Source organism: Dasypus novemcinctus, chromosome 9 (genome assembly GCF_030445035.2).
Source record: "Dasypus novemcinctus isolate mDasNov1 chromosome 9, mDasNov1.1.hap2, whole genome shotgun sequence".
NCBI lineage: Eukaryota > Metazoa > Chordata > Mammalia > Cingulata > Dasypodidae > Dasypus > Dasypus novemcinctus.
In genome coordinates this window covers 74465701-74481697 of record NC_080681.1, presented here as the reverse complement: position 1 = coordinate 74481697, position 15997 = coordinate 74465701, and the positions used below count along the sequence as shown (strand labels likewise).

The following is a 15997-nucleotide window of genomic DNA, read 5'->3' as shown; positions in this document are numbered from 1 at the left end:
ATGCCCTGTCTATGTTTCAAGTTTGGCCAAGTAAATATTATCCATTTTAACATCCATTTGGTGGCTGAGGAAACTGAAACTCAAAGAGGGGAAGTGACTTGTCTGAAGTTGCATAACCATGAGTGGTGGGCTTGAGACCGAACCTCAAACCCAGGGTCCTGACCACACTGTCCCCCGTGCAGGACAGGAGTAGAAGATGGAAGAAATGAAACAGGAGCGCTCTCTGTACTATGAACCTGATAAAAAGTTTTCTTTCTTTATTTTTTTAATTAATCTTCCATGGTCCTTGTAGAGCCAATGGGTCAATGAGTATGATAGCACTTTATTAGCTCCCAGGTGGTAAGCCAATATTACCAGAAGTTATTTTCTGGGATAACTGACCAGTTGAAGGATCAGGACCCTCACTGTGGCATTACTGAAACCATTCTTTAACCTAAACAGGCCAGAATTTTCTAAGAAACCTCCAGAAGTTAGCACAGCCACAAGTTACAGAGCCAGGATTAACTTGCTTTGATCTTATTCCAAAGTTGAGGTGTGTGACTCTGGATTCCATCCGGACCTTGATATTGGAGCCAAAATCTTTCCAGAGGGAAATAATCAGGTAAGTTTTTGTTGCTATTGTTAACTGGCAATCCTTAAGTATAGCTCTAACATAAATATAAAGTAAGTGAATAAGTTAAATATTTTCAGGTGTTTCTAGAAAATAAGGAAAGGAGATAATGCTCAGCCATGACCTCAGAGAGAAGAGGATAGGAAAGTGAACACTGACTAAGGCATTGCCACATTTCAGACCCCAAGCTGGCTCTTCTCCCATTATCTCTATCACCCATTCTCTCCCATTAAAGATAAGGGACACCCGGCTCAAAGGGGCTAAATAAACTACCTCTGGTTACATAGCAGATAAGGAGAAAAGTTAGAATTAGAAACCAGGTATGTTTCACATCAAAGTCAATGTTCTTTCCACTATACTAAGCTGCCAGATGGTACTAACTGGAAACCTCCAGGCACTACCCCCAGAAATATCTGCATCTGTTTGTCTTGGGACCCATTCCTTTACCATAATCTTCCAGTGGGTATCCTCATGCCTAGATTACAAATAACAAGAATTGTGTCAACTGATTCTTCCCCTTTGATGACAGGTAATGAACCTGAAAATACACATTCTCTTTCTCCAGTCCTCTATCAAATTCTACTCCTGAAATAGGCACCATTTGACAGGCGTTTGTGTTGTGACACATTCCAATAAAAATGAAATGAAGGAAATAACTTTATTTCTCACTACTTCCACCCCTTATTTGAATTGTGAATACTCTAGTTACATTTCATACCTGGCCTGTCTAAAAAGTCATTTTGTGGTAAAACATGCCCCAGTGTGATTTGTATTTGAAACTGTCTGACTTGCTTTCAACAGCCTGGGTTAAAAAATCAGGGTGATATATTGTGAGAGATTCTGAAAGGTCTCCTAACTTTCTTTATGCCACTCTTTCACATACTAGGTGACCCATGATTTCAGGTATTCTTTTTTAGGAAATAAAATACCTGCCCCAGGAGCCAACTAAATTTTGCCTAGGGGGAAAAACTCATCTAGTCTGAAATATCATGTAATAATATGGGAAATATACTTATGATATAATGTTAAATAAAAAGTAGGATATAAAATTGTATAAATAGTATGATCTCAATCACATGTCCTAGACAGTCCAGAAGAAAATAATTTAAAATATTCATCTAATTTTATTTTGCATGTTTATTTGGCTCTTCTAATTTTCAGTAATAAGCATATATAGCTTTAAAAAACTTAAATAAGAAATTACTAAAAGCAAGGAAATAATCATTTCTCCAAAAAGAAGCCTAAATATAATTCACAGCATTTCCTTCCCACCAAAATCTCTTTATGAGGTTACAGGACACTGACTAAAATATAAGGATTGAACAAGAAGAAAAAGTTATGAACCAATCTTGTTATGTATATAGATACCAAAATCTCAAGTAAAATATCAATAAAGCAAATCCAGCGTTGTATAGGAAACAATACATCATAACCAAGTAGGACTTACCCCAAGAACGAAGATTAGAAATCTATTCATGAAATCCACCATAATATACATTAAAACAGGAAAAATATTTATAATCATTACAATAAATACAAAAAGAATATATCATAAAATCTAACTGCAAATACAGGATTAAAAACATACCTCATAGAAAATTATAAACAATAGGTAATAAAGAATCTTTATTAAAAAAATAAAAATCACACTTAAAGAAAATTTAGAAGAATTTCCATTAATTCAAGAGCAAGATAATAACATCTACTATAACTGAACATAGTACTGGTAGACCTAGACAATGCAATAAGACAAGATAAAGAAGCAAGTGCTTAAGGACTGGAGAGGAAGAGAGAAACATATTTGTTTTATGGTGTTATATGTTGCCTACATAGAAATTCAAGAGGAGTTAGGAAAAAAACATGAGGGCCTAATAGTATCGGATTCAAAATTCAAGATTAATATATAAAATGACTATTTCCTTTTAAAGGAACATTTGTTTTGGCCCAGATAACATTTGCTTACTGGAATACTTATTGTTCCATAGTCAAAGCTGAAAAATGATAAATTAATTACTTCTGTTACCAGAACATTTTCCCTGTATTTCATGTATGTGTGTGCTTTCATGAGGCCTTGGTCCTGATGAGTACATTGAGAATAAAGATTGTTTATTACCATTCACAAGTATGAACAATTATAAAATCTTTTTCTGGTACAGATAAGCTACATGCGTTTTACGAGCCCTTTAGTTCTAGAATGGGATAGGAGAAAATAGTTTAATGATGATGGTGGTAACAATGAAGATGAAAAAGAAGCAGAAGAGGAAGGGGAATAATGGGAGAAGAGGTAAGAGCTACAAAAGAAGAGAGTGGAGGGGGAATAGAGGAAAATGGCATGGAAGGAAGAGAAAGAGAAGGGGTAGAGAGAAAAGGAGGGGGTGACAAGAAGAGGAGAAGAGGAAGAGGAGAGATACAGCTAATCTTTGTTAAGCAGTTAACATAGGCCAGGTACTATATTAAGTGTTCAATTTACCTTATTATAATTACTCTAAATAGTGAACTTAAGAGGTACATAATATTATATTCCCATTTTATAAGACAAGAAAATGAGGCTAAAAGAGGTTAAATAACTTTTTAAGGTCACATAATTGGGAAGTGGTCCAGTCAGAACCTGAACCTGGGTCTGCCTTCCCAGACTCCACGGTGTTAGTCATTCATTAGAAAATATACCTCTCATATGCACTGTGCTCATTTTGACAGTTTCTTAGGACATGAAGATGAGGAGGGTCTAAAAAAGTCAACTTCTCACTTCCATTCCAAATCCTCACCAAGCCAATGTCCTGAAAACTTGAAGCCTATATTCAGAATGCTTCTGGGTTTTGCCTGTTAACATTAAGGATGGGCAAAAATGCACTAAAATACAAATTCTAATGCATTAAGCATTCAAGAGCACAAGGTTAGTGAAACAGTTAAATCTGAAGCAAAAATATAACTTGTCAGTTTCCACTGAAAATGCATTTGAAATCTAGTGCATACTAGGCTCCACGGTCTTTTTATTTTCCATGTAGAAGTTCTCCCTATTCTTTTCTCTCATCTACTTGCTTTCTTTCCCTCTATTATTCTTAGACCATGATGCATAAAAAACAAGGTTTACTTCAAGACTCAGGGAATAAAATAGATGGCCTCCAAAATATTTGTATTTCAAATCAACACCTAAAGCAAAATTTATAGTTCTTCCTGGGGTTCTGGCTGTCCACGGGCTGCATATGTATTACATTTATATCCTCTGTTTCCTACAGAGTGTCAGACAAATGCCATCACAAAACATGACTGGGCAGGCACAGTGATATCTCGTACAAATCACTGCCTACAGAAAGCGACCAAGAGCACCCTGGTTTGCAAGCCCACATTGACAGATTTCAAGACCTGAAAGAGAGCACTATTAATCCCCTTCCACACAACTGAGAAGAAAGGGGAGGAAAAGAGCAGAAATCACAGGGAAAACACACACACACACACACACACACATAAGAAGCAAGCAGTTGCTTAGATCTAATTATAACAGGGTGTCAAACTTACTGAAATGCATGGCCATAAAGCCATGGAACCAGTTCTCTAGAAAACATGAAAAGTGGTAGAATTACTTTATCATCACACTGCACATGCCAGTCTTTGTTACAAGATATTTAAGTGCCTCCTCTGTGTTGTCAAGCACTTTCTAAATACTGGGAGTTAAAGGGTAACTGGGAGGACCAGCTCTGAAGGAGTTTACAATATCGACAAAGAAAAACAGAAATTTTAATGAAGTGTGATATGAGGAAAGTGCTACTGAAATAAAACAAACAAAAACATATATCCCAATTTTGGGAGTAAGCGAAAGCTCCCCCAAGAGACCCCATTAAGCTGAAATCTGAAAAATAAGTAGATTCAGTCCAGAATAAAGAAGAAGAGGTAAAGGGTTTTCCGTGGTAGTTCAGGGGTTCTAAGGGTTATCCCTGGATCAGCAGCATTAGTATCATCGCGAGCTTCTTAGAGATGTGAATTCTTGGATCCCACCCCGGCCCTACTGAACTGGAAACTCTGATTCAGAGATTGTGGGTCCAGCAATCGCTATTTTAACAAGACCACCAGATGATTCTGGTACTGCTAGAGTTTGTGAGTCACTGGTACATACAAAGGTGAACTACAATAGGCAGTAGGCTTGGAGGATAAAAGAGGAGTGGAAGGAGTGACCGAGATATGGCCGGAGGGATGGGTGGAAGGTATATCAAGAGGGACTTTGTATATTATGAAAATTTTAGACTTTACCCAGAGACTAATGGACAACCACTAAAGTATTATATACATGAGTACAAAAACACCAGAAAATGTTGGTGTCTATTTAAAAAAATATGTACAATCATGAAGCTAGTTCTTTATATCACTCCAGAGATAAAGAACTCATTCCTGCACAGAAGAGTCACCACCAAGTTATCCCTACCTTTCTTTCTGGAGTCTTTCTTGGCGCTGGTTTTCACAGCTACTTGAAGTTCTGTCTCAGTTGACATCCTACTAAATCCTTAGTCCACTTCACACAGATCCCGGGCCTCGGCCAGGCTCATTGAGGACTCCTCTGCCAGGGAATGACTCCTCCCTTCAGAAACAACACCCCGAGCCGCACATTTCATTCACTCCTTTTGAGCGCTGCAAGTCAAGGGAAGAGAAAATTCAGAATTAATCGCTCTTTTGAAGTTAAACAGAAAGTGGGGGGGTGGGGGGGAGGAGAGGAACTGGCAAATACACAAAAGCAGGAAAACCTTGGTCTCCACATAGAAACTGCTCATATGACTTCATGAAGCAATTGGCAGGATTTATACAACAAAAGGAATGAGAGACCTATATGCAAAACTGTTTTCCAAATCTGATAACTCAAATTAGGCCTTTAAAACTGGATTTTCAGGAGGAGCAAAACCCAACTCTTTGTTTTCCATGTTTCTTATTTTCAAGCACTAGATGCCACCTAGAAAATACAGCAAAGGCATATTTTCTGGCCAGCCCCATGGAGACATTTCCAACAATAAGGCACCCATCCATCAGCCAAGCTTGATCAGAGCCTTGGCAACTAAGGCAGATCATGGAGAAGTGATCTGTGGTCTGTCCCTCACTGGCAGGCATCAGATAGGACATGGAGTTGACATAAAATTGGGCTCCAAGGGTAAGGTGACAAATGGGGACTGAGAAACTTTCCAGCAAGTCAATTTTTATGTCAGCTTTCCCCCCAGCTATAAGAGCAGACAAGCATTTAAAGTGGGGAGAGAGAAAAAAGAAAAGGTAGACACACATTTCGTTCTTTTATCCTTTAATAAATACGCATTGCATACTACTAGGTACTATTAAGCTCAGAGACTGCTGGGAAGAGAATAATGATATTAATGATAACCACTTCAATTGCAACTAGTATTTACTATGCACTTACTATATACTATGCTGTCAGCCACTGCTCCTCATACGTTATCTCATTCAATTTCATTTAAATTAAATAAATACATTCTCTGTGTCCAGTCAACAATCTTTCCCAGTGACTAATAATTATCTCAAGAGTTCAGTTAAAAATAAACAATTCACCAGTTACACTTTTTGAAAGAATATTTTTTAAAAGCTACTTGAAATAGCCCTTAATACTGTGCTCCCAATTCCTAGTTCATCCCACAGATCTAGAACTGTTTAATCTAAAAAGGTTGACCTCAAATACCACTTACGGCTCAAAAAGAGTAATGATCCAAACCTCTTAATTATGATAACTTAAGATGACTTATTTAGAGGGTCTAATATAAAAACCACATAAAATTATAGTAAGACCTAAATATGTGGAAACCTCTATCTTATCCAAAGATACTTAATATGGTATTTTTAAAATAAACTAATTATTTTTTAAGACACTAGTCCCAAATTAAAGATGCATGAGCTAAAGGATCTAAAGATACAACTAAGGAAAACTGGAAAATTATTTTCTTAGAATAGCATCCATGAAACCACATGCAGAAACTGAGAACTACCTCTACAATTTTGGTACCATCTATCTACACCACATCACAAATCCCCACCTGCTCCTCAACCTCTCCATCCAAAAAGAGAATATACCACAGGAGATGACAGTCACAAAACTTAGTCACATATGGGCATAATTACTTTTATTAATAATATTTATTATTTTATTTCAACAAATATTTATTAAGAATCCACTATGATCCAGATGCAAATACTTCCTGATTTGTCCATACCAACAGTTACTGTTCACTCATTCTGACCATGGGTACCTAGTCAAAGCTGATTCTTGTCATCTAAGAAGTTCACAGTCTAGCAGAGGTACCAGTCATGTAAGGGAATGCACTATACATGACCAGAATTAAACCATGCATAGTGGGGCACCAGGAGCAAGTATTCATCTCTGTTTGGAAGAGTCAAGAAAGCTTCACAAAGAAGCCCTCCTCTGTGGAATCTTGAAGAAGCATGTTCCTGTCAAGTATATGATAAGGGAAAAGACCAACAGGTGCCCAATAAATACAGGTTTAATGAATGAATGAATGATTACTTCAGGCAGAAGGGCCAGCATGTGAAAAGGCCAGGAAACTTGAAATCAGCAACCAAGCTAATCAAAGGAAACATAAGTCTAGCAGGGAGGTGACACAGACAGATTTCCTGATCCCTCCACTATTAAGATGGAATCTCTCCCTCCTTACATTTTGACTGCTTTTGTGGCCAACATCATTGTTTCAGCTACTTAGAAGCCATGTGACACTGAGGAAGTTATCAATCTCTCTTTGTCTCAGTTTCCTCATCTGTGCAATGGGAATAACAATGTCAACTTCATGAAGTTGCTGTGGAAATTAAATGCAAACACACAAGTAATGTGCTTGAAAGAGGGCCTAGCATACGCCCTGATAGGTACTTAAAAATTTTCAGTAGTTCCTTGTGCAGTTGCCCAAGTACATATTATAATCTCTCCTTGATGAAGAAGAAAATGGAGGCAGGTTAAGTCTGCTTTCTAAGGACACATTCCAGGAAGTGGTAAAAGATCTTCCCATCTTCTTGGTCTTGTACACAGTAGGTATCTAATACGTAAAGACTGAAATGAGCAAAAGCATATGGATTTTACACACATTCAAGGATTCGTAAAATTCAGTGTATAAAACTGGATTAGATTCAGGCCAATTTTCTCCTTTTCAATTTTATAAACCACAATATAACCTATTTCCCTATTCCTTGGGTATCTCCAGAACCACCTGTTCAACAAAATACAATTGTGTTCAAGTGTTATAAACATTACTTGTGAATTTTTGAAGTACATCCCTATATCAATAATGAAAGGAAACCAGCATCATTCTGAATAAAAACTTAAATAAGGAAGCTGTTGTACAGTTAGAACTTGAGAACTTATCATCTTGTGGACCCCAGCAACCCCTTTAATTTTCCAAAAGCCAGAGGTTGAGCAAATGCTGTGAAGTAACTCCAAATTATTTAGGAAATTCATTTCTTTGTAATTAAGGAGATTAAAGTCCTCCAGGGCCAGAAATCATGTGACAACTCAAATCATTTTTTCCCGAGTAAAAGCTGTGAAACCCTATCAGTTAAATTCAGGCTCGCCTAGAATTTTGAAATGCTTCAATAATGTTTCTTTGCTCCACACAATCTGCAGTAATTTAATATTCCTGAAGTGTGTCAAGTTTTTTATAATGAGCTCTTCAAATCTAAATGTGAATTATGTAACATTCCACTACAGACATTCTGTCTGGTGAGCTGCTTCTAAAATATAAAATTCCATGTTCAGTGATGAGGGTGGGGGGCAAAAACACCAAACATAAAGCAGAGAAAACAGATATGCCATTTTTAAAAATCCCAACAAAGCACAAAGGTTTGAGCAGCTACAAAAGAACAAATAAATATTATCAAACAAATGCATATTCTCCTGCTCTCCACACTACCCCTCTCTTAATATGATCTTGACATTAACGTTTATCAAAAAGTCACTTTTTGCCAAGTATTCTATGAGCTTTTCATATATTATCTTATTCAATCCTTTCTACAACGTTAAGAGTTAAATAATATTATTATCTTTGGTTGACAAATGAGGAGACTAAAGCACAAGCAGGTTTAATAGCTTGCCCAAGATCACATGGCTAGTAAGGCAGCATAGCAGAGGGACAGGATACAAGCCACTCTTTTCCACAACATCACTTAAAACCCTCCCAGCTGGGTCCCATACCTTGTTTAAGCCCGATGTGACATACTAAGGACACTGCAGGTTCCTGTCTAAATGGAAAACCCAGCACTGAAAACCAGGCGAAGAGGGAGTGTTCCGAGACCCAGGCATTTGGGTTTGGGTGGCAGCAAATGTGCAGTGGATTAAAATCTGCACCTCACCACTGGTATATTTTGTGATTTGGAGCATCCTATTAAGCTTCATCCCAATGGAAAAGCACAGAAAACAGGCCATTTGCCAACAATGCACAAAAGTTTGCAATAGTACATACTTTGAGAAGTCTCAGTTTCCTCATCTATAAAATGAGAGCAATACCACCAATTATTTAACATTTGGGAATAAATGAGATTTGAGTACTTTAAAAGCCTAGCTCAACTCATAGCAGGCTGCCTTTTGTGTGAAAAAGAAGGATATAGAAAGTCATATTTCTACATGGGGTGATACTAGCTGACTGGGTACCAGGTAGAAGGGGTATGGTAGAGCATGACACTTCGTGGAGTACAGACTTTTCTGTATAATTTTCACTTTTGGAAGCATGTTAATGTTCTATCTATCAGAAAAAATAAAATTATATCAAAAAGGATAGAAAGTGAGAGAAGCAGTCTAAAACTGAAAGTAGTTTTAATCAAATGTGTTTCAAAGGAATATCATAACCACACTGAAGAGGGTGGGGAGAAAGAACTAAACCAAATGACTGACCAACACAGAATTTTACTGATTACAATCCGTCTCAAGCAAGGTTGAGGCAGAGAGAACTGCAAGCAAATTCCAAACCCTCTTTAAAAGGCGTGTTTTTTTTGAGTGTAGTTTTATGGGCAAAGCAGTTCTGAAACAATTTTAAATTTATTAAGTTTTGAGCAAAGAAGTAAATGTGTTGATGTTGTTGGTAGTCAAGGTTCTCACTATGGAAGAAGGGAGGTTAAAATATGGAAAGGGGAAAGGCAAAGAATGCTGTGGGGATAATGGAAATTGGAAGTATTGGTAAATTCACGATTTATAAAACATTAATACATATATGTGTATATTCATATATATGTATGTGTGTTTATATGCATATATTTCCTGAAGAACTTAGAAGCAAAGATAACCCAGGACAATGAGCACACCTAGTGTCCAGATTTTGGTATCTAATACTATTCTCCAGTATAAGGACCCAGGGATTCTTGGAGATATGGGTGACTGCAGAGCTGGGGCAGTGCAGGTACAAGAAGAGCATGAAGCATCTTGTTATTCCAAAAGGAAGAAAGTCTTAAAAAAAAAAAAACGATAACACATGTCACAATGACAAAAGAGCATCTTGAAGGGGATTCCTTTTCAGCCTAATCAGGAAAAATTTAAGCACCAGTATAATTAAGGGCGGCAATTAGTAAGAAACCATTAAAAAAAATAAGAATCCATGAATCCACAGTGGTAAATGACATAAACAAATGTGAGGAAAAGGGAAGCCTTTCTTGCTTTCAGTAGAATCCCAGGTGCTGACAGGTCAATACAGAGGTAGTGTCGGAGTCATAAAATCGTCATTTTACCACCAGAGTAAAAATTGGTTGGGCAAGCATCAACAGATGCTAAATCCAGGGGAAATTTTGTATGAGAAGAAAGATATTTGCAAGTCTTGAAGTGTCTCCTCATCTATTCATGTGATGGGTACAGTGAACCTCTATTAGGTCATCAAAGTTAACATCAAGAAGGGCAGATGGATAGTATGTGAGGTTCTGAGAAGAAGACATCACTTATATAGTATTATGCAGTATTCCATCCATGAATCTAATCAGATTATGCATAAAAATGTGGGAGTGGTATCTGTATTCTTCAGAAATGCTATAAAAGACAAAGAAAGGCTGGGGAAATATTTCAAATGAAAGGAAACTAAAAAACACATAACAACTCAATGCAATATCTGGAAAGATCCTGTATTACCAAAAAAAGAAATGCTATAAAGGAAGTCATAGGGTTAAATGACACATTTTGAATATGAATGGTAGTGAGTTCAAAATATTGTATCAACTCATTGTTAACTGCCCTGTGGTTATATAAGAGAATATTCTAATTGTTAGGAAATAAAGACTGAATATTTAGGAATAAAGGGCCAAGATATGTGCCACTTATTCTCAAATGATTCAGGAAAAAAATCATAAATATTTATATATGTGTATATGTATGTATATACATAAAGAGAGAGAGAGTACATGAATGATAAAGCAAATGAGATGAGACGTTAACAACAGTGAATCTAGGTAAAGGGTATAGCGTGTTCTTACGTTCTTATTCTTGTACTTTTTCCTATAAGTTTGACATTATTTCCAAATTAAAAAACTAAAAACATCCTAGCTCAGATTCCAACACTTAGAAGGTACATGACAAAGCTAATTCTGGCCTTATTTTCCTCTACAATTAGACCCATTCCAGATCCCTGGGTAGCATGCCTTCTTAATACCCAAAGGCTAGCTGAGTACAAAATTAGTTGATGACTATTGGTCCTTATTACAGATTCGAACTTCACCCCTACATCTGCCCAGAACTACCTGACTTGCCCACTAGAACCACAAGGCTACTGGGTACAGTTTTTCTTCTTCCTGAGTTCTGGACTTTCTCTTTAGGTTATGTCTACATGACAGGTATTTTCCCACTCAGATTTTTCAAGCATGTGCCCCAAGGGCCACTGTATGTTCCTTTAATTACTCGAAGTTGATATTACTCCCAGAGATGGACCCCCTATTCCTGGGATTATGATATTAGCCTATCAATCTTTCTTTTTTTCTTCTCTTTTTAATATGAAGAGGACTATCTTATCTCTTCTAGGCCATTTGTAAAATGTCTCAATACCCCTTCCCCCAAGCTACACACTTGTTCTTTTCAGGAACAAGAATATAGGAAAGAGGGATGCTTTGCTGAAACCCAGTGCCAGTACTTGTCAAAAGCTCCTATGTGTTTCAGAGATGCAAGCAGCTGTAGGAACTTTTGACAGAATGACATTCAGAGATAATAATAAAATTCTACCATCCTCAGCAAATGTAGAACCATCACCTGTTCTGACCAAGCCATTCAAGAAAAATAACTGATCAAAAGCATCCTTGACTTTGAAGGCCACAAAACTGATATATTAACAACCTTACTGTAGACCCCACCAAGGTCGTCTTGCCATTAGAGTGTGACACCAAACAAAAGGACTCAGAAATGTGGGAGCCATCCTTGACCTGAGAATTCACTATGTTGCCTTGTTGGTGATGTTTACCCCGTATTATTAAAAATAACAAATGAAGTTCAACCAACTTACAGAAAGTCATTCTCAATAAAGGATAAAATAAGTGAGGAAACTGGAGTGAAGGGAACAAAGAGCTAGAAAGAAGGTGAAGGCAGAAGCTAAGATCAGGCATAGAAAACCCTGTACAGTTACAGAAGACAGGCTATAAGTCTGACTATGAGAGTCTAGTGGCCAAAACAGAGAAGGAAATATAATCGGTTACAAGTTTCACCAAGCCCATGTTCAGATAAAACCTTCTCTTTTCTTTTGACCAGACATGGAGAATGAAGATGACCTACGGGACTTAATAAATCCAATACTGTATGGTATTATGAATGTTACAATTGGCGATGTCTACACAAAAACTCCAATGGGGAATTTTCAATGTCCCTTAATTTACGCTGAGTACATAATACTGAAGTATAACTCAGGAGTAACAATTATAAATTTTAAATAGGGTCAAAACAATGTGGCCTCTTTTTACATTCTTTAAGAACAAGGAATATTCTCTTTTTTAAACTTACTGAAAAATAAACAAGTGGGATCTTACTATATAGATTTCTAGAGGTCTAACTTGTTTAGAGTAAAATCTAGAAAAAACAAACTGTGTATAAGCTGTTTATCAATTTGCTCATCTGTAAAATTGGATAGTGCTGTCTATAACTCATGGGATTAAATGAATGGGAATAAATAAAAGTTATGTGGAAGTATTTCTAGAAAAATGAAATGCTATACTCCAATATACCAAATGAACGTTATTGACCATGGTTAGTGGTAATAGTCTGATGATGTTCTTTCATAATCTGTAACAAATGTTCCATAACAATGTAAGGTGTTGGTGGAGGGATGATGTACATTATGCATGATTGGTTTGTAAGTCCACAACATCTCTAATAAAACATATGTATTTTAAAATGCTGTATTTCAGAAGGCAGGCACTGTTATTATTGAGGTATCAGTCAACCTTCCACAAAACAGTGATGGGGGAACAAAATGTGTTACTTTAATCAAACTCCAAGCTAACAAAACTCAGGACTGGTTTTAGCAATATTAAAGGAATTTATGTGACAGCAACAAGGCCCACTTAGAAACATTTCATTTAACTAATGGATCACAGTTTCATTAGGTATTTATAGCACCATGAAAATTCATTGCATAAACTCTTAGGGTATCAGAAAAAATCAAGAGCACAAACCTAAATAATTCCATTAGTGTTGCCAATACTTGTGGGCCCCACCTCCACCCAACTTTCTAAAATCCTCACTTCTGATTTTACAAAAACGACTCACTAGGTGGCAGAACCTAAAGCAGTAAATACTCAGAGGGGCAGGGTTTGAATTCTGCCAGAGTCTACCTCTGACTACCTATTGTAGCCTTAGGCAATTAAGCTACTTAACCACTTACAGCCCCCAATTTCTTCATCTATAAAATGGGGGAAATAAACTTTTTAGCTCTCTGGGTTTATGGGGGACCAAAATGAATGCACTATATAAAATGCTGTCACGGTTGATTGCCTGTGTTCAGCTCATAATTCCCTGCCATCTCCCTCTCCCCACTTCTCACGCTCTTCTACCCCATCTCATAGTACAGTTGCTGTGTCAGTCTCCACAATCAGCCCCTAACCCACCCCATCCTGAGCAGAACTATACCATCCATCTTTGGATTCCATGAGCCCTCTGGCACAGTGCCTGGCCCATGGTGTAGGCAGGCAACAAATGCTTAAATTAGGAAGTAAAATCATTTCTTTACTGAACAAGTAGTTTTTAAATATCTACTCTATGGCAGACACTATACTAGATATTCAGATAAATATAAATATGATACATTCCCAACCTCAATGAGCTTGAATTGGTGTTGAGGAGGCAGACAGAGACAAACAGTCATGGTGTGGTGTAATAAAATTTGATGACAGAAATTACAAGATTATTCGGGGACACAGAAGATAGGTACCCATCTCAGCCCCAGGACCAAATACTGGGGCTGAGGCGGGGGACGATGGCTAATAACTGGAGTCAGGATGTCTCTGAGCAGGAGATCCCTGAACTAAGGTCTGAAAGACAAGTAAACGTCAGTCAAATTAAGAAGTACTAGGTATAACGGCACAAAAGAGAATCCATAACCAATCCTGGAAACTCAAAACAGTTAAGTATTGCTAGAGACTAACAAGAGGTAAGTCTGCAGAAGGTGACAAGGCCAGGTGGTGGTGGGCCTTCGGGTCATGCTGGCGAGGAACTTGAACATGACCCCACAGGTCCTGTCATCTTCAAACCAGAGAGCAAGCATCCCAGGGAGCACTCAAGAAAATCCACTGAGGTGAGGAAATAAAACCTTGCAATGTCCATTCATAATTACTTCTGTCTAAAAATACAGACATAGCAGTGTACTACTCCATGTGAATTATATACATTGTACAGCAGTCCGTGTGTGCAATTCAGATATAAAAATTCATACCCTGGTGCAGGGTGCAGGCCTCAAAAACTGTTCATCATTGGTGGGGGGTGGTAACTGCTGACAGATGACAGGGGCCATCACAGTGGTTGAACAGGGGACTGACTGACACAGTTCAGCTTCTTTTGTTGTGGAAGCAGAGAGATTCAATGATCACATACGGAAAGCCACGACTCAGGTATAATTTTGGGAAGGAAAATTTATTAACAGCCCGCTAAGCTCAGGAACTTTCTTGTTCAAAAACCCGAGCCCCAACTAGGATCTTTGGGTTTCTTTTACACAGAGGATGTAGGATTTAGGAGTCAAACGGTGGTGTTATATGCAAAAGTACTTTTTGTTAGTTTCTTAGAGTTTCATGTGTTTTGTCTGAGTATCAGATAGGTCTTCGATTAACACATACTCTCTAGGTAAGTATCAGATAGGTTTTGAATGAACATATTCTCCCTAGGTAAGGCTGAATTAACACATACTCCCCCTCACATATATTTTCCACATTCCAGGTAAGTTGGAATTAACATATTTAGCTTACACACACAGCCCAGGTTATTTATAAAGAAACATACAGCCCCCCACACAGCTCATATCACTTTCAAGACAGCAATAGCCTGGGTGTTGCCCAGGGACCAGAAGCCTACAATACCCGGGCAGGGAGGCCAATGTGGAGAACACTACATTCATGGAGTGACTGAGTTTTACAAGCTTTTGCACTTCAGTTTTCCTCCCGAAGATGTCCTAGGTAAATGAGTCTTCAGGAAAAAAGGTAGAAAACAAACATCCTCAACTCTTTCAGAACATAGTCATTCAATCATAGGTTCTGTCTATCAAATCAATTCAACGTGCATTTCCTAAGCACCTACCATGTGCAAAGCAGATCCCTCTCACCCTTCACCCCACTCCCACACTTGAGGCTGGAGGCATGGAGAGGACCAAGGTTGGCCACTGCTCCAGCCTCCCGAGGCAGAGGCTGGCCTCCGGGGCCATCATGTCTGCTCAACACTGCCCTTTAAGAGTCACACTGGCCTTGTTGCCCTCCTGTCTTCCTAATTTTAACCCTGCTAGCTAGACACGGAGGGGGGCACATTGTGCTTATTTGCTCTTCATGACTGAACATCCACTACCATCAGCCCCATTTCCTCCACTCTGTGTTTGAGCAACACAGAAATATTGCTATTCCCCAGGGGTTCAGGAGACGAAAAGACAAGTATTTAATGAGGCCCTCCCAGGGAAGGGGATTTAAAATAAACAAACGCCGCATTTGGCAGCTTCACCTGCTTATGTACCTAAAATATATGCCGCCATTATTTACTCTTCCTTCCACACGCTGCATTTCATTATCGTCAAAGATGACAGAGGAAAAGAGCACGGAGGCCAAACGCCTGTAGATAGCAGGCTGCGTAAGTGCGCAACAGTCATCCCCAAGCTGTCTGGCTGCAAGGGTGGACATGGGCAGGGGCTCCAGCGGCCATCCAGACCAGAATGTCAGTCAGTCTGTCTTCTTCCTGCCTCTGTCCTTCCTGTTAGC

At 38.2% G+C, this 15997-nt stretch overlaps 1 protein-coding gene across 7 annotated transcripts in view; it reads right to left on the bottom strand.

Moving 5' to 3' along the window:
• DAB1 (DAB adaptor protein 1) overlaps positions 1-15997 on the bottom strand; it is a 1209360-nt gene that overhangs the window by 302729 nt on the left and 890634 nt on the right. For all 7 annotated transcript variants that reach the window (XM_071217425.1, XM_058303509.1, XM_071217424.1 and 4 more), the window contains one exon: positions 5028-5230. In XM_071217425.1, the coding sequence (XP_071073526.1) occupies positions 5028-5094 (67 nt within the window). In that variant the 5' untranslated portion in view covers positions 5095-5230. The remainder of the gene's footprint in view (positions 1-5027; positions 5231-15997) is intronic.